The following is a 22,550-nucleotide window of genomic DNA, read 5'->3' on the forward strand; positions in this document are numbered from 1 at the left end:
GTAATGTGAAGAGTCTGAGACCAGTAATGTCTGACCTGCTTCCAGTACTGCTCAATTTTATGTGCTTGGGCTGGGCTGGATTAGACCACTGCATCACTCAGAACATGTTCAACACTTTTTTTGACAGCAGCAACTGTAATATCAGTTCCGTTCACAATTCATTTTGTTTTTCAACTGGCTGTCCAGAGCATTTTGCAAATTTGCAATCACTGCTAATCCAAAAATCATCACCTGAATGGTGTTTTTCTCTTTTTTTGTAATTGTTTTTGTTGATTTAACAGTTGTATGCAGTTTCATTTTTGTTAAAATTACTCAAAGCTTGTAACGACAACTATTGTCAGTGGACACAATCAGTTTGTCTTCGCGTGTCCTTGTGTTAAACAAATGTTAGCACTATTGATGTGTCAAGCTCTTAGGGTTTGCACAATGCATAGAACCAAGGGGTATGATAATATGTTTCTGTTAACAATAAAACATTTCCAGTGTCTCTGACTTCCACTTGGATTCTGATCTTTTTTCTCATTTACTGTTGTCAAAGGCAGTTCCCATGTGGAAGACTTTTAAGCAATCTAGATCATATTAACCCCATGCCAGGAATTTTGTAGATGACTTGACACAATGTTTTTAACAAATTCTCTGTTTCTGTGATGAAATCGGCCAAAAGGGGAGGTTTTCACCAAATTCTGTGTGATATTGATATCTGAGCACAAATCTATAATTAATATTCTGTTAACGTGAAGATTAAAGGTTATTGTATCAGTCCAAATACTTGGACTTCCTTGCAACTGAACATTTAAAGCCAATGAGAGATTTTTCACTCAGTACTCTAATTTCTGAGGATTATAATTGTCAAATGGACAATTTAAATCTGATCTCTGTGTAATACAGAAAGCTTGAGTTGATTTATTTTGGATTTTCATTTTATTTGTCAGAAGTCTTTATCCTGCACTATTTGTAGCATTAACTGCACTAAGTACATGTGAGTGCAGAGGCGCTGCAAAAAACGCAGTGTAAATACAAATGGTTACATACAGCATATGGCGACTTCCAAATAAGTGCATAACTATGCTGAGAATAGTTATCGTGAAGGGCTACAAGAGGTCAGTAAGATACAAAGGTAAGTGCTAAGCTAGAGTGCCTTTTTTTTAAAAATGAAAATAGGAATCGATAGGATAGATAGACATAGATAAGGAGGAAGGTAGGCTAGAGATACAGCTTGAAAAGATGAGTTTTAAGTTTTTTCTTGAAGGTGTCCAGGGAGTCTGTTGTCTGAATCTTGAGGTAACAGAGCACAGCACTTTTGCAGGCTTGTATTCTTTGTAGGAATTGCAAGTAAAGTCTAACTGATCATATTTAAAACACTAAAATCACTGTTTGCAACATTATAGATACAGGACAGGGAAATGTTTACAATATACCAAATGCTAAAAGTACAGAGATGATCAGTATAAATCAATATGATAGTGACTACTGCAGTAATTATAATACCCTGGTACTAATTATATACAAACCAATGTGTAGTTTACAAAAAATAATGATGGTTCTGCTTTGTCCTGTTTCAGCCTCTGGGGGACTGTCAGCTTGATGAATTCCTGTCCCTGTGTATTTTGGTGGAGGGGAAGGTTGTAATTGCATATCCCTGTGTATATATAGTAGGACCCAGGGTCAGATCTGAATCTCAAAGCCTGGCCAATCATCATATAGACAATAACATCCCAGTTTCACGTCTTCCACTTCCTCTCAGCCCAGGCTGCTTCAGCTCTCTAATGAGAGAGGAATGCAGCTCTGTAATTAGACCCTCAGCCTTCCATTCCCTGGGGTTTACATGTGTTAAATATAACCCAAATCCTCCAGCTAAGCAAAGCAGTCCAGCCAGGCAGCATCAGTAAGAAGCCTCCTAATGCTGTCTGAGTGAGGTAAGTGGGGTGGGGGTGAAACCTTGTTAATGTGTAGTTAATCACCTGCACATCGCCACAAACCTCATCAAAGGGTTATTGCAATTTAAAGTATCAATGGCCTTTTAAAAGTCTCTGAACCACTGTGGATGCTTCTGTCCTCTCTGCTGTGATGTGATAGTATCTCCTGACCCCTAGCAAGGTGCAATATTTGGTATTGTAGAGCTGCCAGTACACTATCACAACACTATCACAACAACGTAAACGCACCATCCTGAACAGTTAACCGTAAAGACTTTGGAGGAAATTGTGATGGAGAGCCTTCAAGTAGTTTGTGCTTAATTGTTAAAATTTTAAATGCTTAAGGGGCCTTTGTCTTCTGTCCAGTTTAATCCTACCAAAAGTAAATCACATTCATCAATGACATCGAAATCTGTTAATTGTTAATCGTGTGCCTGTTTGTCATTGTAATTATCTGTGTGCATGTTCAGCCAGCCATTGGTTAATGGACCACACTTGCCTAATCAGAGGCACATTAAATACATGTGGGTTGGTGCTGCTAGGCACACTTGTGAGCAGCTTCTGGTTGGGTTTCTTTCCATTACACTTTAAAGGTTTAACTGCAAAAGGAATGCATTCAATTCTGTTTTAGATATAGGCTACCATTATGTTTCTAAATTAGGTTAATGTCACAAATGTTGTTTGGTCAGTTACCATATGACTCTATTACAATTTACTCTGATCAGATATTTTATTTTCAAAATTATTTTCTCATCTTTCATGAAAAATCTGAAATTTGAGAATACTGCTGTATACTTGATGCAACAGTTTCACTAAAGAATTCTATTCTTAGTGTATAAGGGTCCTTGTACATTAAAGACTACCCTCAGATTAGAAGTACCGCCATTTCGTAATTTTCATGAGATAAAGGTTGCTCCTTCAGATGCAATTTTTCCTTGTCACAGAGTATAATCAAGCAAGGCTTCCAGTGATTAAGTTATAATTTGCCACATATGGATGTGCAGGGAAGAACATGATGGTAAACGTTCTCTTCCGCTATGTCACTTTTATCCAAGACTTCAGATGAGATTACAAATGACTGGTTTATTTCATTTATCCTACATTCGGATAGGAAATGATCCTTGATGGGATGATTTGTAAGGCATACTTCACCAGTTGTAATCAATAATCATAACTGTGATAATGACAAGGCACAGTACAGTATATTGCAAACAGTGGCGGCTTTCCAGAAGTGGCATGGGAAACAAAGCCTCATCTCAAAATTAAAACTTTTTTTTAATGTTTTGCCCTTTTTGTTGTTGTATAATTAAAAATTCGTAAACATAAAGTAGAGCTGTATATACACACACTAATATAAAGGGCTGTCGAATTGACTTGAAATTTGATGAAATAGCGCCAGCTATCAAACATCGCAAACATCTAAAAAATCCCTTCTTGCCCAGTTCAAGTCGGCCCTTTTCTCTGGGTCTGACTGGATGGTAACGACAGTATTACATGAATTTAGCTCCACCTGGAAGCCCAGCTTTACATCTGCTTGTAAAGAGGTCATACTGCAGGGGCAGTAACACAGGCCCTTGTGATGACTAATGGATCCTGCCCAAGTTGAGACACTTTATAGAAAACAAATCATCAGATCAGATAACCACATCCTTTAATGAACACTGCCTCAATCACTTAATCCACAGTGCTTCAGCCGTGGATAGTGAGCTGAGGCTGCCGCAGCAAGTTGCAGTATGGGAGTAGCCAGTTAAAATCAGATGTATTAAATCATTGTTTTCTTCTTGTTAAATTGATAGATTGACAAATTGGTGTGCATTATTTAGAGTTTGTTTTTACAATTACAGTTGAATTTAGCTACCTAACTGCTGGATTCACTTGCTACTTGCTAGCTAGCTAGATGTTTTAGCTAGGAAACTAACGATAGTTAGTAGATTGCCGACATGGATGTAAATGGACTTCTATCAGTTCTGCAGCAAATTATCATTGCTGCTGAGCCTGCTGTGACAGGAAGTGTCTTTTAGAGGGTGCAATGTGATTCTGACAATAAAGGCGATTGCAAGGAGTCAGTCAACATTATTGCCTGGTATGACTAGTTCTGACCAGGCACTTTAAATTTTCAGCTGCGTTCCACTATGTCAAAAAAGAGAATGATCAAATTATCCTCAATTTTGCCATTAGAGGATAAACACTTAAACAGTTACCAGTTTCTCAGAATGCTATGGATATGGAGTATGAGATATTTTGTGTTCATCTGAAGAGTTGAATCCTGTGTGACAGTCCTCTTTCGTTTTTGGTGTCTTTTATCACATAAGCACTGGCTAGCCAGAGAGCACTGATTCACTGTACTCAGTGTAATTCAGTGAGCATTTAAGTGAATTCATTGCATGTAGGTCCTGGATCATAAGGCTGAATAATGAATTGCATGCAATGGCTTAACAGACAATGCTGTTTCAGATGGAAGCACAATTTTCCAAGAGGAAATGTCAAAACTGCCTTTGGTCCTTGCTTTGCCTCCAAAGAGCCATCTGATCTTATTAGTTCAATGCTCTTGTGTAACAGCAGCCCAGAGACAAGTCATAACTGTTTTAATTATAGTCAATGTTTTTCTTACTTGTTCTCATAGTATCAGTCAGAACTACAGAGGCTATTGGAGTATTTTATACACTTGATTCCTTGTGAATCAAATTATGTCCGTCACACCACCACTAGATTCAAACCTGGTCTTGTTTATAAAGTCCAGCTATTCCCAGATAAATTTCCTTGGAAACAGTTGCATTAAATAAGAGACATTGCAGGAGTTTAGATTATTTCTTTTTGTGTGATGGATATTCACCAGATAACCATATACAGTACATTTTGTGTATTTCATTATTATTATGACCATTATTTTTATCATTTATCATGCCATCATTTTATCATGTTTTATGTAAATTGAATACAAACTGGCTATATGACATGGCGGTGTTTCATTTGATGCAACTGAGGAAAAACACATGGCGTACCATAATTTGGGTGATAAATCAATAAAAAGTCAATAAATCAATAAACAGTAGTCATTTTTCATTTTCAACATTCCACCTAGGCTGGTACTCATCCTTCCATAAAATGCTCACATCTTGACTGCCTCTTCACAGGCTTCTGATTCCAGCCTATGTCAAATTTACTGAAATACAGGGGTTCTAGCCCACTGGGCAGTTAAGGGTACCACCGTCTGCCACTGTCAGTCCATCAGCTCTCACACCCTTCCAAGAACTGTTGGCACAGCAAACACTGGTTATTTGGATCTTCTTCCCCTTTGTGGCTGACTGTTCTATGGTTACCTTTTTTCATTGGCCTCTGTTTGTTAGCGGCAAGCCACGATCAGAACTGCACATTTGCTTACCATCTTCCAATAGAATTTAAATAGAGGCAGTATGTGTCGAAACACTATGACTAAGAGACAGAAAGGGTGAGAGGCTTCATTACAATAGCCTATTACTGAAACAACAGGGTATGGTGGAATGGGATCCACACAGGTTAATAATGCCACCTCAAAGCACAGAATAAATTTTACTCAAGTGATTCCAGTAAAACATATGTGAATGTACCTTATGTATGTAGTCTGTCCATGTTTTTACAGAGGCTATATGCTGCTTCTACCTTGATATGAACATGTATTATTTAGCAGAATAATTCAGATGTTATACTTAACAGAGTTTTTGCACTTTGACTAAAAGTATTGTATTGAAAGGTTTCACATACTGGGCACTATGCCTGCTGTAGAATCCTACAGGAAACCACTCATAACACAGAAAATACTAATTGTCCATCCAGAGCTTGTGTAGCAGGAAAATAAGCCAGAACTGATGTGATTTGTTCTTAAGCAATTTCTTCATGTATGGGAAATGACCACAAAACTAATAGTACAGAAGCAGAAGAGTATAGAGCGTAAATGGGAGAAGCAAGCTGTTAGGCATAGTAACAGAAATCTGTAGTTTATGTTTGTAAGTTTATGTTTCCTTTATGGCCACTTTCACCATTTATCCAAGAACTTAACACAGCCTTAGGTTACAATGTTTCTTGGGAGTATTAGGTTTAATGATGATTAACGTAAGTTGGCAAAACGAGCTTCCTAGCTGGCCAGATCATTGTTCTACTGATTAGTCATCTTTTAATGTTTACTAGCAGATGAGCTTACTGATATATTAAGTAACTACCAAACAAGACAGAGGCAGTGGTATGGAATGGTGACAATGCCAAGAAATGGCAGAGGGAGTTTTCACAACTTTCAAAGTCTGTCTGCTTCGTGATAATTGTTTCGTGTGTGCTTACTGAGTGATAGTTTAGTCATTGTTGAAAAAAATGTACATTAGTCAGAAATTATATACAGGGGAAGACAAAATAAAGGACAGACCAAACAATATATGAATATTTATTGACTTACAAGGAGTTGGGCCATCGTTTGCCTTCTGAACAGCTTCAGTCTCTCTTGGAATGCGATAGGACCATTCCTCTATAAGGAAAGCGCCCAGTTCTTTGAGATATGGAAGAGGTGGAAATTGAATCCTCACTTTATGTTCAAGAAACTCCCTCAAGAACCTCAAGTTTTTATTAATGTTTGGAACTGGTGATTGGGGAGGCAATGGAAGGTGTTTAACTAGGGTGACCATACATCCTCTTTTTCCCAGACATGTCCTCGTTTTGGGACCTAAAACATGCGTCTCTAAACGAGGACTCACCTAAAACGGATCTCCTCTTCATCCCAGCCGGCCCTTCCCCCCTGCATGACCTTTCCATCACCTTCGATGGCACCACAATACCATCCTCTCGGACAGCAAAGAGCTTGGGCATCACCCTCGACAGTAACCTGGACTTCAAGGAGTACATTGCTCGCACGTCACGGACCTGCCGATTCCTCCTCCACAACATCAGGAGGATTCGCCCGTTCCTAACCACATACGCGACGCAGCTCCTTATCCAGGCCACAGTTCTCCCTCGACTGGACTACTGCAACGCTCTCCTTGCAGGCCTCCCAGCATGCACCACCCACCCTCTCCAGCTCATCCAGAATGCAGCTGCCCGACTGATCTTCAACCTCCCCAAATTCTCCCATGTTACTCCCCTGCTGAAATCCCTCCACTGGCTTCCTGTCGCTGCCAGGATCAGATTCAAGACCCTGACCCTCGCCTTCTCTGCAGTCAACAGGACAGCCCCTGCCTACCTCCAAGAACTCATCCAGCCCTACACACCAGCCCGACCCCTACGCTCAGCAGCAACTGGACGCCTTGCTCCCTGCATGGTCAAGGCAGGAGGTGCTCGTTCTGCCAGACATCGGCGTTTCGCCTACATCGCTCCCCAGTGGTGGAACGAACTCCCGGTCTCGCTACGGACAGCTCCTTCACCCCAGTCCTTCAGACGGGGCCTGAAGACGCACCTCTTCAGACTCTACCTGGACTGACCCCGCACACAATTGCTGCCCCCCCCGCCCATCAGTGCTGTCGTAAATTGCTGTGCTTTTTAAACTGTGCTTTTAAATTTTGTCTCTTGTTGCCGCCTTTACCCTGACGCTCATTGTGCCGTTTGAAGTTGTTGAAGTTTGCCGTTCGAAAGTATATTGTACTAATTGCCCTTTAGGCTGTAATTGTAAAAATCTGATAGTACTGCGTCCTCAAACAGACCTTGCTCTCAGCTGAGAACTGTCTCATTGTGGAACTGTACACATCCTGTCCCCGTACTGTCGCTGTACCTACTGTATGCACTTTTGTAAGTCGCTTTGGATAAAAGCGTCTGCTAAATAAATAAATGTAAATGTAAATGTAAATGGCTTTGCATTCTTTGTTCATAACTCTGCTATGCAGAGTAATAATTGAACTCACTCACTCCTTCGAGAGGGCTGCCCATACCAGAACAGATCCACCACCATGTTTAACTATTGAGAACAGGCAATGTGGAATAAAGGCTTTCTTTGGGCTCCTTCAAACAAAAACTCATCAAGATCTTTGAAACAGAAAGATGACTCGTTAGACCATATGACTTTCTTCCACTGTTCAGACGTCCAGATTCTGTTCTTATTACACCAGAGTATGTGTTTTTGTTACCCCACAATCGATATGTAATCATGGATTGCAGCAGACAAACTAGTTAATCACTTTTTCAGGGGCGAGAGGGAAATTTCACTTGATTGACTTGAGACATTGCCAATGAGGTATTTGCATTTTGTAGACCCGCCCCCAAACTAACTGAAGAACACTGACATTCAATCAACCAATGAAAGTGCTTACCTCTGGTTGCACTATTGACGCACTGACGTAGGGGGTTGGTTTTTGAGGCGGGGTTGGAGTAAGGGGGGGAGGTAAACAAGATGGCGGCAGCCTGACAGCAGCTGCAATAGCAAACCCTCTTGCTGACACAGGACAGGGAAGCCGAACAGGTAAAGTATATCATTGAACATATGACAGATACTTGGAGACACACCGAACAATGTCTACAGTTTAGCACATAAATAAATACACAGCACAGTTACCCACACGCAGACTGTTGGTCTACTAGTAAAACTAGCTGGTCTGTTAGCAATCCAGCCCCTACTGATAGCTAGTTAGCTAGCTAACTGTCTGACCGGTAGTTAGCAAGATCTAGCTTTCTGCGGGCTGGGACTTTTCTCGCTCTATAGTTAAGTCGCTATCTGATAATTCGGTTTCTGTAAAAAACAAAACGTTGGGGGGGCTAACCTGCTAGGAGGCGTGTTGTTAGAAGAGGTAGCTCGCTACATCACTTAACTACCAAGATAGCCTTTTTGCTAGTGAGCTAACTTACAGTAGTGGCAATGTTTTATTTCTAGATAATGTGGAAGACCCAGCTAAGCGTTTGGAAATGCAAGAGTTAAACTGCAAATAATTGTTTGCCAAGCGTGCTTAGAACGAGTGGCTTGCTCGCTGCGTTAACCTGCGTTAACCAGGTAGTTGTAACTAGTTCCTCTCACTGGTACCTAGTATTTGCAAATACGGATATGTGCAAACAGTTTAGCTAACTAGAGGAAGCTAGCTACACAACAACGATCGTATGATAGAATGGTATCATTGTAACGTTGTCACTAGCGACTCAGTACATAGTAGCTCGTTATCAGTCATCTAATACAGGAGAAACCTCTCGCTGCCGGCCAGATTTCAGAGGCACCAGAAGTAGGAAACTAGCATACGTTAGATGCTACCGGTGTTTTTCCACAAGTTTGTAACTTAATCATTCTTCTCCCCATCTGCAGCTGCTAGCTAGAGAAGAACGTCGGTAACATAAAATGAGATGAGAAGCTGATAAGCATTTCAGCTCTTTATTCGTGAGCCAAGTTGCTAACTGTGTAGCTAAACGTCGAATGTGCCTTGAAGAATTGAAATGTTTTATTTTATGCTTCCGTGCTTTCCCTTTCACCCAGGCAGCTAGCTAGCTAGCTAGCTAACTGACTGAAAACTTACGCGAACGTCAGTGTGGTTGTGAAGTACAATAATAAAAATTATAGTAAATTCAGTGAGTCTGACCTGTTATTAACGGCATTTTTTTATTCACAGATATCCAGGAGCAGAATTCAATGATTTATTGAAGCTGGAAAAGGAAAAATCAGAATTGGTGAATTCTGGTTTTCTCACTGGCATGAAGTAGAGTGGAGAGGAAATGGAATTTTCTCTTTATAGAAGTTTTTTGTTTGTTAAACAGTACCAAAGATGAAACACTGATGCAATGAAAGCCAAATTTTGAATCTGTGAGGGGAAGGCCCCATAGAATCAGGTCAGCAATGATAGACTACTTAAATAAGGCAATGACCTGGTGTAAATAAAACAAATATTATATGAAGATATGCTTAGAATATTTTAACCAAAAAATCAAACCAACAAAAGGTCATCATACAGTGTTGTGTCTTTCAAAATTTCATGAGGAAATGGCAAGGATGGGAAGATTTGAATATAGGCCTTATCTGAACACTTTTTTGGAAACTAATTGAGCTTTTTGATTAACTTTTCCAAGAGGCTTTGTGGCTTTTGACCTGCATGCAGCTATATTTTGGATGCCATCTCCCCCCCACCCCCCTCCCCCTCACACAAACATATGTCACAAACCAAACTCAGAGGCTCCAGAAATATTACCTGGCATCTGGAAGTGTTGGTAACACTATAGACTAGTTTAGTTTAAACTTTTTTAAGTTCTGCAGTAAAACCAACCATCCACAACAAACGGACCTAGGTATAAAGAGACATCCATCTGTGTCTGTGTTTGGTCTCTGAGCCTGGGAGCAGCTTGGACACAGACATTAGAGAGACGTTAGTGGGCCGCAGAAGCAAAGATGAGTGTGGGTGAGCTCCAGCATTTGGACTACCTTGGCGAAAATGAACTCATGGGCATGGACACCTTCATCCATCGCATTGACTCCACTGAAGTCATTTACCAGCCGCGCCGTAAGAGAGCCAAGCTGATCGGGAAGTACCTCATGGGGGACCTGTTGGGTGAGGGATCCTATGGCAAGGTCAAGGAGATGCTAGACTCAGAGACCCTCTGCAGGAGGGCTGTCAAGATCCTTAAAAAGAAGAAGCTAAGAAGGATCCCAAATGGTGAAGCCAATGTCAAAAAGTAAGTGCTCGTTTTTCCAAGGGTTGCTTTCACAGGGGTGCCCATTTTATTGTTTTGGTGAATGCTGTATGTAACTTTTTTATTACTGACTGCTATTTCGATTGAGTGACAGTAATCCACATTAACTGTTCTTAATTCCACACATTGCATAGCAAAACATCACAAGTGTTACACAGGCTGACTAGGCAGGGAGAAAGGAGAGAGATACAGTTCTGTTTTTAGGAGGAACAGATGCAAATTCAACCGCAGAGCATTACACCAGTAATTATGTATAGATATGTATATGTATTTTTGGAGAAATGTTCCCTTTCTGGTGTTAAGTATTCCAGCAGCTACAATAATTTGAAGGCATTTCAGTAGAAGTCCCAGACAAGGCTTTGAAAGTCTTGCCAAGCCCACCTCCAGAAAAATTAGTGCCCCAAAAGCTTTATATTTATTTATTAAATATTAATAGAAAACTAAAAACACATTTTATATTTTCTCCCTCAAGTGATGAATGTTTTGGTTTTTGTAAGGTTTTTATTCATTTTGAATATACAGTTCAATAATGTTTAAGTAGTGAAGATCAGGAAACTTAAAAACAATTCCTTGTTCCAAACATTTACATAAATTCATTTTGCAGACACTTTTATCCAAAATGACTTACAAGTGAGGCAGACTACAAGACAAGTGAAAGTCATATATATATATATATAGAGTCACAATATTAGAAGTGCTGCATGACCAAGTTTCAGTAGTTGGCCAGACAAGGTACAAGCTAGCTGGTAGAAACTCAGGTGCATGAAACCATTATTTATTTATTTTTTTAAGAAAAAAGCTTAAACTGAAACGCTGCAGCATTTTTGTGATAGTATAACCTGTTCTGTGAATGTGTAGGCTATTTTGGCAATATTCATGTAGCTTGATAGCCAAGTAGTTTCTGGTAAAGGCTGCCCCTATTATTTGCTCTAAAGTGAATGTGTGTGTGTGTGTGTGTGTGTGAAGCAAAAAAAACTATATAGGGTTTTCAGCATAATGGAATAGAATAAAATGAGAGATAAAATTAGAGATATTGTCAAAACTACTGATGTGTATTCCTGACTGAACTGTGAGAAACGTATCATTGTGGTCTGGCTTCATGAGTCTATTGACTTTCTTGTTTGTAGTTAATGCAGGGAATCCAATGAATCATCTGTTTGATGTGCCTCTCATAACTGGCTGCCTGTGCTGTCTGCAGAATCTACAAAACATTCCTAAAGGTGACATTTGTAAATGGGTTAACCAGCAGTATGTTTCAAACATGTCCTTATCAGTCGTTATTTATTCAGGTGAATTGAAAACCAACAGACTAATTGGAAGAAATGTGGAATTAAATGATTCTGTAGTTATCTGTAGAATTACATAGATAACTAGTTTGAACGGAGTGCTTCTTATAAAGCATCAGAAAGCATTATTACATTTAATAGCAGGTTTTTAAAGTTCTGATTAACATTTAAATGTGTAGTGTTCATTGCACCGCCAGGCACCTAACTTGTGTCTTAACCACCCAGACCTGCTATATTTGTTACACCTTTTTGTTGTTGATTGATTAAACTTTTATAAAGTACCATCCATTATAAGGATCCGAATGGATAAAATTATAACTTACATGTATGTAAGTCACACTGGATAAGAATGTCTGCTACATTACATTATTGTCATGTAATGGATTTACAGTGTTATAGCAGGTAGTGACTTTGCAATCCTCACCACATGAAAGGGTCCTGAATACACTGCTAGATGGACTGCCTTTTATATTTTGGTTTGACGGCTCAGCTACACACATCCAATATTCAGTATTCATTCAACATTTCACCCCGTGCAGCTTTCTGTGAACCTCTTTGGCAGCTTGCCATTTTTATTGGAGAGAATCCCAAAGTACTGGTTTGTACTGGAATTAATTCATGGGTTAATTCAGCCCCAGGATGTTTCTTGTCTGTAATAGGAGGGTGTGTCTGAGCCATGGTTCAATCACAGTGGAAAAATGTCCTTGTTCTTCTGTCTTCCCTGCACTTGCCTAGAGGTTGTGCAACTGTCAGGACAGTTACCAGTCAGACAATACAAGTGTGTAGTAAGGAAGACTAAATGAATGAGCAGGGCTGAGACGAGTATCAGCATAAGACTTACACTTGGAAATACACATTTTATTTTAGCAGTAATACATCAGTCTTCAGGATATGTGGTGTGTTCCTCAAGTAGCTACGTCTTTTTTACCTTTAGATTTACTTGGGGCTCAAATGTAACCTGCCACTTATCAGGAGAACTAGACTGCAGTACTTCTTACCACAGATTTCATTTTGAAATCTACATCTCTTGGAGAGGACAAACAATCGAATGCTGCTTGGGTTTCACGTTGCTGTATGTGAACAGGCTGTAATTGTTAAGAGGCCAAAGCAGTTATACACAAGCATAACAGGGTGCTGGGTGTGACCCCAGGACCTGGCTGGAGTGCTCATACAGAGGGAGACAAGGTGGGGAAAATACTGCTTTAAGTCTTGTCAAGGTTTGTCAAAAGCAACACAGAAATAAACAATATCACACCCCCCTGGGGAAATTTCCCGGTGACGTTTCCTCAAATATTTACAGTCAGTTACAAAGACTCTTCGGCGCTGCTGTTGCTAGTCTCACCAGTGTTTTTTGACATTGTTAGGGAGTGAGCTCTCCCGTAGAGGAATGGCCATGTTCAGTGATAATCTGCAATGTTTCCAGCTCGACCGTGGCAGCTCGGGAGTCCGGATGCCAGCCAGTTTAACTGCAATTCAAAAAATGAGCACCATCATGCTCCACTGGGGAATTTCTCAGTGACATTCCCTCACATAATTACTGTAAATTACAAACACTGCCCAGGCCTAGCCAACACCTGCAGTGGAGGGGGCTAGCTGAGAGGTCTGGAGGTGCAGTTGTTGGCAGTGGTCTGAACCTGCTGGAGAGACGAGAGGATAAAGGAGAAACATGTTTGAATCAGCGGCAGTCAAGTTTTTCCAGGTTCTTGAATGCGTTCAGTTTTATGCAGCCAACAGTATTTATGGGCAGTAGCTTACACTTGCGCCCTTTTGTGTCCGTGGAGGGGCAGTTGAGACACAAGCAGTCCACCAGCAGTCCACAGGCTTGCTGTAACGATCATTTTGACACCTGTCTGACTAGCTAGCTAACATACATTTAATTTCATGGTCTGAGGACCAAAACATTGGTGATGGCTATAGCAGAGTTGTAAAAAATGAAAAATGTTACCTTGTGTTCTCATGTTGAAATGTCACACGCACAATTCATCAACTGGAAGGGTAACTATGAATGTTCTGGCTTTAATGTAAAATACATGGCCTACAGATAAGGAAAGCCAGCCCTGCTAGTTTGATAAACATAAGGCTTGGGTCAGTCTTACAAGTTATGCAGTTATGCTAAGCATCTTGCTTTTCCTGAATTAAGTGGTTGCTTAGTTTGATCAACAGACTTTTTAAATCAAAATAAAAGGTTTTTAAGCAAAATGCAGTACCTCAGCTTTTCTTAGTTTTACTGGTGCCCACAGTTAAATCCAAATTCAAGTGTCAAACTCTGCTATATCTGAGTCAACTGGCTGGTATCCTTAGTGAGCACCAGTAAAGCCACACAGTTAATACCCAGGGAGTGTCATGGCAAGAGAGGATAAGCATTCTCTGTCCATAATCAGCATCTCTTAGGCTGTCCTGATAATGTGGGAAATGCTGATAATCTGCAGGTATTATCAGATTGGTGATATATTGCTTGACCCCTGCTGATTACCCCTGCAGTTTCAAGTGGAGCCTTCTAATGTGTGCTGTTGGATTTGAATGCAGCTAGTAAACTGGCTCATCTGGTATTACCACTTGCCAACAGAATAATTTGTGAAACACTGTGCTGTAACTTTCCTTTACATGCATAGCTGTCACAGATCAAGCATAGGCATGTGCTGCATTTGGTAGTTTAGTGTAAATAGATGGAAATGGTTGTAAACACAGTCCTGATGACAGTCTAAAGGCTGGTGGTTTTTTCACCTCTGATGCTGAAGCTGCTGTGGGATTGTGATAAATTGCTTGAGCAAAGAGAGCCTTGTTTTATGATCAGGCATATGAAAGGACTCAGTAGTGTATACTGTGTACTGAGTACTGAGTAGTGTGTGCAGGTGAGCAGCCTCTGATCAAACTACATGTAAGAATTTGCCTGAAAAATGCAGCTATTGTTCATTTGTGTCGTAATGCATGACTAGCCTTGAACAGCACAATACTTCAGTCTTCACACGGACACAGTAATGTTGACGTATTCCTGCTGTGGCCTGTTGTAACAGGACACATTGTGAAACCCAGAAAGATGCATGTGAAATTGGCTGATTAATTGTCCGGTCAACCTTGTAAAAAAAAAAAAAAAAGAGCTACTATGTGAGTACGCTACAAGCAATTAAAACTTGCTATACAGCTATCTGGTAATTTTCTCCCCCTCTCCCCCCCCTTTTTTTTTTTTTGAAGAAAATTAAAGTTTGGGATTAAGGGCTCAGTGTCCAGCAGAAAGTGTAAGATCTCGCATAAATTTTTTTTAGAAGGTTTTCTTTTTTTGACAACTTTGAATAACTCAAGCAGCTTTGAGTCATTTGTAATTATTTTATTAATTTAGAGAAAGGGGGTAGGTTGCTTAGAGCTAGAACTTTGAATGAAAATACAATATTTGACTGATGTAACCAATCCTTTCATTTTAGAGGACAGCAGCAGTAATTGTGATATTGAGACTGTTAAGTTAGCAGGCTCTTCAGATGATGGAATGATTATGCCACTTCATCTTTTTTGCAGTTTAGTCGATAAAATATGCAAGACACCTCTCGTGTGTCAGGATCAAGAATAGCCTGCTTGCTGTTTGTTGCTCTGTGAATGAAGTTTTGAACAAGTCAGAAGTAATGATCTGACAGCAATGGAGAGCCTGTCGTGTTTGTTAGGACTCTGACTAAAAGTGTCCAGAAGCCTGTGTATAACATTAGAAAACAGGGGCCGGTCATGTACTGTGTGAGACCTTATTAACTGTAGTCTGTGGTAAAACGTGCATCATGCTACATCAGCCTGAACAGCTGTCCCTAAACTACAGGCGTTGGTTTCTATACGCATTAGCTTAGTACTTAGAGCGAAAGGCGGACTCAGATTTTAACCTCACACAGTGTATGGATAGCTTCTGTACATCCATGTAAATGCATTGTGGAGTTTGTATTCCTTTTTTGTTGGGAAAGTGGATACAAATGACATTAAATGCAATAGATTTCGGTGGGCAGCTGGAAGATGATGTCTAAGAAATCTGACTTGACAAAATCATGTGGTTTTGATATTCTTCTGGATATGGAAAAAAAGACCACTCCTTGAGACCAGGGTACAGCTCCAGTTTGGGTTGTATACAAATGAGGCAACACAATAATTGCTGCTGTTGGTAAACCATATCTGTGTTTGGTGTCTGGCATCATTACTTCTAAATTAAACAGTAGGGTATTTGCTCTTATGTAAAATTAAAAACTACTAACAGTTAAGATTTACTATACTAAAAATACAGGCCCCACAGTAGGAACTCAGTGCAACAAAAGTCAGTACACCTTTCATTACTGAGATTCAAATCTTTTATTTTTTCAGTACTTCATATGTCTACCTTTATTTTTGATGACAGACTCAATCCTCCTCGGCATGGAGGATACCAGTGTTGCACAAATTTTTGGAGAGATGTTATGCCATTCTTTAGAGACAGTTTTTTCCAGCTGCTCTTTGCTGGAGGGCTAGTGTTGCTCTACCTTTCTCTTTAAAATACCCCAAAGGTGACTTGGATTCAAGTCAGGTGACATACTTGGCCAGGTCATAGTTTCACTTTTTTCTTCTTTAGAAACTCTTGCATGATTTTGGCAGGGTGCTTTGGATAATTATCATGCTGGAATATTCCTCTTCTGCCAAGCTTCTGGAGACTGGGAGTCATCTTGTCAGCCAGTATTTTGGTACAGGCACGGGCATTCATGGTGCCATCTATAAATGTCATCTCCCCAACAACTTTTGCGCTCATGCAGCCCCATATCATCACACTCCCACCTCCGTGCTTCACTGTCGGAACTATGCATTCACTGTGGTAGTCCTGGCCAGGTTCACGCCAAACATGCCGGACCCCATCTGACCCGAACAAATTTACCTTGATCTCATCTGACCAAAGAATGTGCTTCCAGTAATCATCAGGCTTCTTTTCATATTCTTTAGCAACGTTTAATCTTGCAGTTTTGTGTCGAAGAGCAAGCGAGGGTTTTTTTCTTGGACGCTGTCCATAGAGGTTGACGTTATAAAATGCCCTTCGCACAGTCTGAGCTGTCACAGAAACTCCGATTTCCATTGATAACCCCTGTGCGAAGTCTGAAGCAGTTGTCCGTCTGTTTTTCAGAACTAGCTTGTGCGAGTAGTGCACTGTGCATTTTAGGAGGACTGCCACTGCAGCTCTGGTTAGTGGTTTGTTCTATACCTCCTGATTACTGCTGCAACTGTGTTTCAACTGATTTTTAGTTGGTCACTGATCTTCCTGTATCCTTTTCCATCTTTGTGAAGTCTCACAATCAGATTTTCCACTTGCTCTTGCAATTCTTTTCCATGTGGTGCCATGATGCAGACATGCAGATAGACACAGCCCACAGGTCCAAAATTGAGAAAGTTCTGGTGTTCACAGGTCATTTTATAACCATGTTCATGCAATTAGGCTAATTAGAAATCACACTTGTACTCAATTTTGTTTCAGTTCTCACAGGTTTTCTAACTTGTGTGTCAGTGATCACAGGTGTATTCAGTTTTGTTGCATTGAGTTTCTACTTTGAGGCCTTTATTTTCAATATAGTCTTTCTAAAGTATTTGTTTTTGATTGTTCATAAGAGGAAATACTCTACTTGTCACCTTAGAAATAATGCAATTATTGAGACGTGACACAATTTTGAATCATTTGACATTTAAGTGATATCGCACGGGGGTGTACTCACTTCTGTTGTATGCTGTATATGCTATACATGTGTGTGTGTATATATATATATATAAGATTTCCTCCTGCAGCCAACAGACTTACAACAGACTGCTTCTGTTTAAACTGTCATTTGAGTTCAAGTTCATCTTAAGAATTTCAGTTTCAGTTTCTTCCATCCATTTTATAAGTTGAAAGCCAGGCGCAGTAGATACTCAGTGGTGCAAGTAGATTTTAATTCTTAGCAGTGTGCCATCTTCAATCTTGTTCACTCCATCCTGACTGGGAGAAAAATTGTGGCAAACAACTCTAGTTACAACTGGTTACTTATCTAACAATGTATTGCCTTTAAGTTTGTCCATTTCTTAAAACTGTCTTGTCATGTCATTAATAAATCATTGGAAAAGCACAACTAGTTCCCTGGCTAGCTACATAGCTTTCATGTTACCACCATATCTAGCTATGTTAACCAAGTTTCTACTTAAGACAAGCGATACATGGATCTTTTTAGCCTTTCTGAACTTCGGGTAATTAAAAACAAAACACACTGAAGACTGATCTGAATTTACAATTTTGTTAATTGTATTAGCAAATTAAAAACGTAAGCTAGCAGGGTGGTCACACTCCAGGAATGAGAGTGATCTCAGAACCAAAAATGATAAATCAGCATATCACATTTACTGATTTTGCAAGGTGAGTGATGTTATGCAAACTAACCAGGAAGTTAAAGTTTTTAACCCTGACAAAAGGTATCAGGATTTGTAATTTGTGATTAGGTGGCAACTCAAGAGTGTGGCTTCATCTTGGCAAGTCACGGCGAAGCTTTAAAAACACTCTTTTCTGTGTTTTGTTACTTATCAGCGTATGTGCTGATTGTTTATGTTTCATCTTTCATGTTATCACCAGCTACCTTCGCTTGTGCACATTTTATTCAGATTGACATGTATGCACATGTTTGAATACAACAATTGATTTTCTTAATACTGGAAAGCCTTCTGATTCTGATTGACTGTGTGAACTGCATGGTGAAAGTCTTAAGGTTATAGAGTTTATGGTTCTTGAATGCAAGTCTGTTTTTATAGTAAGTATAACAGCAAGTATGTTTTTATAGTCCAGGCAAGCTTGAAAACATAGATTTTGTTTTTTTTCTCTTGCTGTGCATAAAGGGTGTATGTGTGTGTTTGTGTGTGTGTGTGTAGCGGTGAAGATGTGTGTGAGGTAGCAAAAATGAAACACTTTTAATGCTGTCTTGGCTTGAAAAGGAACAAGAAAGCTGAATGTTGAGACATGAGGAGAGAACATTTCCCCATTAAATAGCAGGCTTCCGCAGTATGACATTGAGGTTTTGCAGGACCTTCTGCTGGCCTGTTGAGCTGTGTTGCAAGCTGTAACACCCAGGAAGACCAGAGCGGGGCTATTACACAGTCATGAGTATCAAAAATCTCAAATGAACCAGTTTTTATTGGCATTTTTGTCTAAGTGTGCGTGATGGAAGGTAATTAAAGAACATGCTGAGATGAAGCCAAAAAGTGTTATCAGGAGCAATATAATTCACAGCAGCTATGATCCTAGTCAGTGAGGGTGAAATTAATGCTTAACTAAATGCTTCAGCATTTTGAGGTTTTTACTGGGGCCACATGGTCCAGTTTTACATCCAGTTTTCATCAGGTGAACAATTTGTGTCCTCTTTTTAATGAAAATGGAAAAAAGTGGGGAGTAATTCTGTTCATTTCATACTGATTTTGCTTTATGTCCTGATTAGACATTTCTTTTTCAGTTTGTCTTTGTTTTAGGTTTGTAATTTTTTAGTATTATTATTGTTGATTAATTTGAATGTCATATACTTTTGTCATATGTAATATGATACTGGATAAAGTAAAAATGTCACAGATGTGCAATCTGTTACACACACACACACACACACACACACACACTAATGCATTATTATTGTTTATAATAATGAAGGGCAGCAGTGTATAAATGAACAGGCTTTTTGTCAGCAGTTGGGTTCCTGCAGGAAAATTGCAACAGTGAATTAAAATATTTGTAGACTTTTCTGTTGGCAAGAATAGAAATTGTAAGTTTCACCAACTGTTAGACTAAGTGCAACACTAATGTTTCTTTGAATAATAGTCAAAGATGCCTGACCCACCCCCAAATGAGCACCCTTCCCCAGTTCATGTTGTAGTCTGGCCTAATATGGGCTTGCGTTAGATTCCTCAGCACCCCCTCCATTCCCAACTCTTCTCATTCCTCTCTGCAGGGAGCAGGCAGCCCAAACAGGCTTGATAGAGGAGCGGCTAAGAATGGTATCACAGTGCAACGAATGCACTGGATCTGTTCCGTCTCCTTGCTCTGCTGCCGTTGAGTGTTCTTTCTTTAGCAAGGGCGGAAGAAAAGAACCCCTGACCCTGAATGTCACAGAACATTTGGATGGTGTTTAATCTGAGTCACACTGACATTAACAGAGGGCACTTCAATTTCAGATGAAATTAATAGAGGGTGTAAATCAATTTCTGGTTGACTTCCACTTTTTTTGGTTTGTAAGAGATATATTCAGATTCTGGATTCTGGATTCTGATATGTTCAGATTCTGATTCTGAGTGAGTATAACAGCATCCCCTCCAACACACGGTGGACCAGCATTTGGGAAGCTGGGGAGAGCGAATTCCCCTGATTAAAATGAGATGCTAATTATGTTTCAAGAAATGGCTGAGATGTGCAAAGGTAAGGGAAGTAAATAGAAAAGGCATAGTGGGGTTGATTTGGGTCACAAGAGAATGGGTTTCATACTTCATAACGCACTTGTGTTGTGGTTATGTTGTAGTCATGCAGCAGCCATTCTGGAAATCTTAAATGGCTAGAATGCTTCTACAGGGAACACTCCAAGGTGCCCTTGTAGTGCTAAATTTGTTCAACCTTGCATTGAGGCCATGACAGGAACCTGTTTATAGGTAGTGCAAGGTTATGCTGGACAAACTGATCTCGGTGGCTGGCTTTTAATGGCGCTGTCAGTTTGTGCAGTTGTTTGGCGAGAAGGACACGCTTGAAAGCCGACAGTTCCTTGTGTTTATCAGGTCATCAGTCTGCCATGAAAGATGTAATGGTCCTGCTTCAACTTGTTCCTGTGGGACTGCATGTTTTAAATACTGAGTCTCCGTCAACATTGCTTCTAGCAACATTAAAGACTCTAAAGGGGTAGAAAAGTCTGTATTTGTTTAAGTTTTACAGATTGTGCACCCTTCTGAATTGGGATACAGAACGCGTTCACAATTTGATATTGAAACCTTAACTTGTGTGGTTACATTTATATGAGCAGTTTTAACCATAGATGATATTTTGTGGTGCATTCATTAAAAAGACAAATTAATGTTGCCTTTGTAAATGTAGGCTTTGATTTGTGTGCATTATGGTCATACCTCATTCAAGTCTGGGATTCAGCCTTTCTCCTCCCAGCATGTTTTTGTGAAATAATTTCAACATTAAAATGTGTTGTGGGTCCCTGTGTTTCCACTCACACATGCCCAGATACACCTGAAGGAGGCCTTGTTACTTACAGCCAGCAGCAGGTGAGGTGGGGTTGAAAGCGGCTGGCTCCAGGTACTGTTGGTTACCTAGAACTTGATGTGGACAGGGCATGGTTACGGTATGTTTTGGAGAAAGCAGGTGTGTTTATGGCACCAAGGACAGAGGTGGTAGCCTTGCACAATGAAGAGAACAGTGCAATCTCCCGTAGTTAGGAATAATTTTGAAAGTTAATGTTGAGGAACTCAAGGAAGATGGAGATGGGAAAGATGGAGATTATTAAATTAATAATCATAATCGAAATGACCACATCAGTAGTTATTCTTAATCACATCACAAAATTATCTGTTTAGCTCACTAAACAAATGACACTGATTTAACTATGAGGTGAAGGTATTTAGAATTGTGATCAGCAGAGGTTGGAGATATTCATTCCACATGTAACATTACAACAGACAACCTTGGAAAAATAATGCATTTATTGAAATATAACATCAAAGTAGTAATGCACAAATCAATATATATATGTGCAATAAGTGAAGCGTGTGTATGTATTTACCCTTATATGTAGGTTTGAGTGAATATCTTGCACTAGTGTGTGAGCGTGTCATAGGGTGTGTGTTCCTTTGTTCTATGTCGTGCGTGTGTTGCGCTTGCACGTATGTGTGCATGCTTGCTGAACACACGTGTTCAAAGAGAACAAAGGAACATGCGTGTGGCGGCGAGTTTGAGTTGCCTGTGTGCATGTGTTGGCAAACATAACGTCTGTCTGGTACAGGATATGTTCGGACGATTGATAACTGTGGGGTTATTCTGTGTGAGTTAAAAGAAGGTACCGGGCATGGTGCGGCCTTCGGGAAGGAGAGGGATACGTCCAGCTTCTTGAGACGTATGGAACAAGAGAGGGATACATCCGGCTTCTTGAGACGTATGGAACAAGAGAGGGATAGGAAAGGAATGCACCCGGTTTTTACTAGCATCACTGCGGGGGGGGCATTTCCTGTTTACTGTAGCTGTCCTTGGTTGGGTGAGAGGTCGTGAAACTGTAACATCACTTCCTGGGAGATCATGTTTCACATTAAAAGCGATTTATGTATTAATGTCCGTAAAAGTTGAACAAATAAAATGAACGCTTTTCCCCTTTATGTAAGTGATTGGCTGAGGTATGTTGTTCACTCTTTCATAAGTTGTAATTGCAGCTCAACAATGGCTTTGAAATTAAACTGCATATGACATTACTCTTGTGAGCACAGGCTGGCTGTGCCCACATTAAGTCATCAAAACAAATGAGTTTCCCCTGCCGGAGGGAGACCTGTCCAAAGTGGCATTTAAGGATTTCATTTAGATGTGCTGAGCACTTTGAGCCATTGGAAGACTTCAGTGTTCAGACTACTTATTTCTGTTCTAGTGACAGCATATTTGCCTGTGATCGCTCTCTCTCTCTCTAGTTCAGTTTGAAGACCTCAGTGTTCAGAAAGCGAAACGGGAAAGAAGTCTTGGATTAAAGTTAATTGAGCTCGGTCTGACCCAGGTCTCAGC

At 40.1% G+C, this 22,550-nt stretch overlaps 1 protein-coding gene across 1 annotated transcript in view; it reads left to right on the forward strand.

Annotated features, from left to right (window-relative positions):
* The first annotated feature begins 8,240 nt into the window (after positions 1-8,240).
* Positions 8,241-22,550, forward strand: part of stk11 (serine/threonine kinase 11) — a 46,183-nt gene continuing 31,873 nt past the window's right edge. Inside the window, exons 1-2 of the mRNA XM_036522784.1 lie at positions 8,241-8,325; positions 9,455-10,508. Of these exons, the coding sequence (XP_036378677.1) occupies positions 10,225-10,508 (284 nt within the window). The 5' untranslated portion in view covers positions 8,241-8,325; positions 9,455-10,224. The remainder of the gene's footprint in view (positions 8,326-9,454; positions 10,509-22,550) is intronic.

The sequence above is a fragment of the Megalops cyprinoides genome, chromosome 2 (assembly GCF_013368585.1).
Source record: "Megalops cyprinoides isolate fMegCyp1 chromosome 2, fMegCyp1.pri, whole genome shotgun sequence".
NCBI classification, from domain to species: Eukaryota; Metazoa; Chordata; class Actinopteri; order Elopiformes; family Megalopidae; genus Megalops; species Megalops cyprinoides.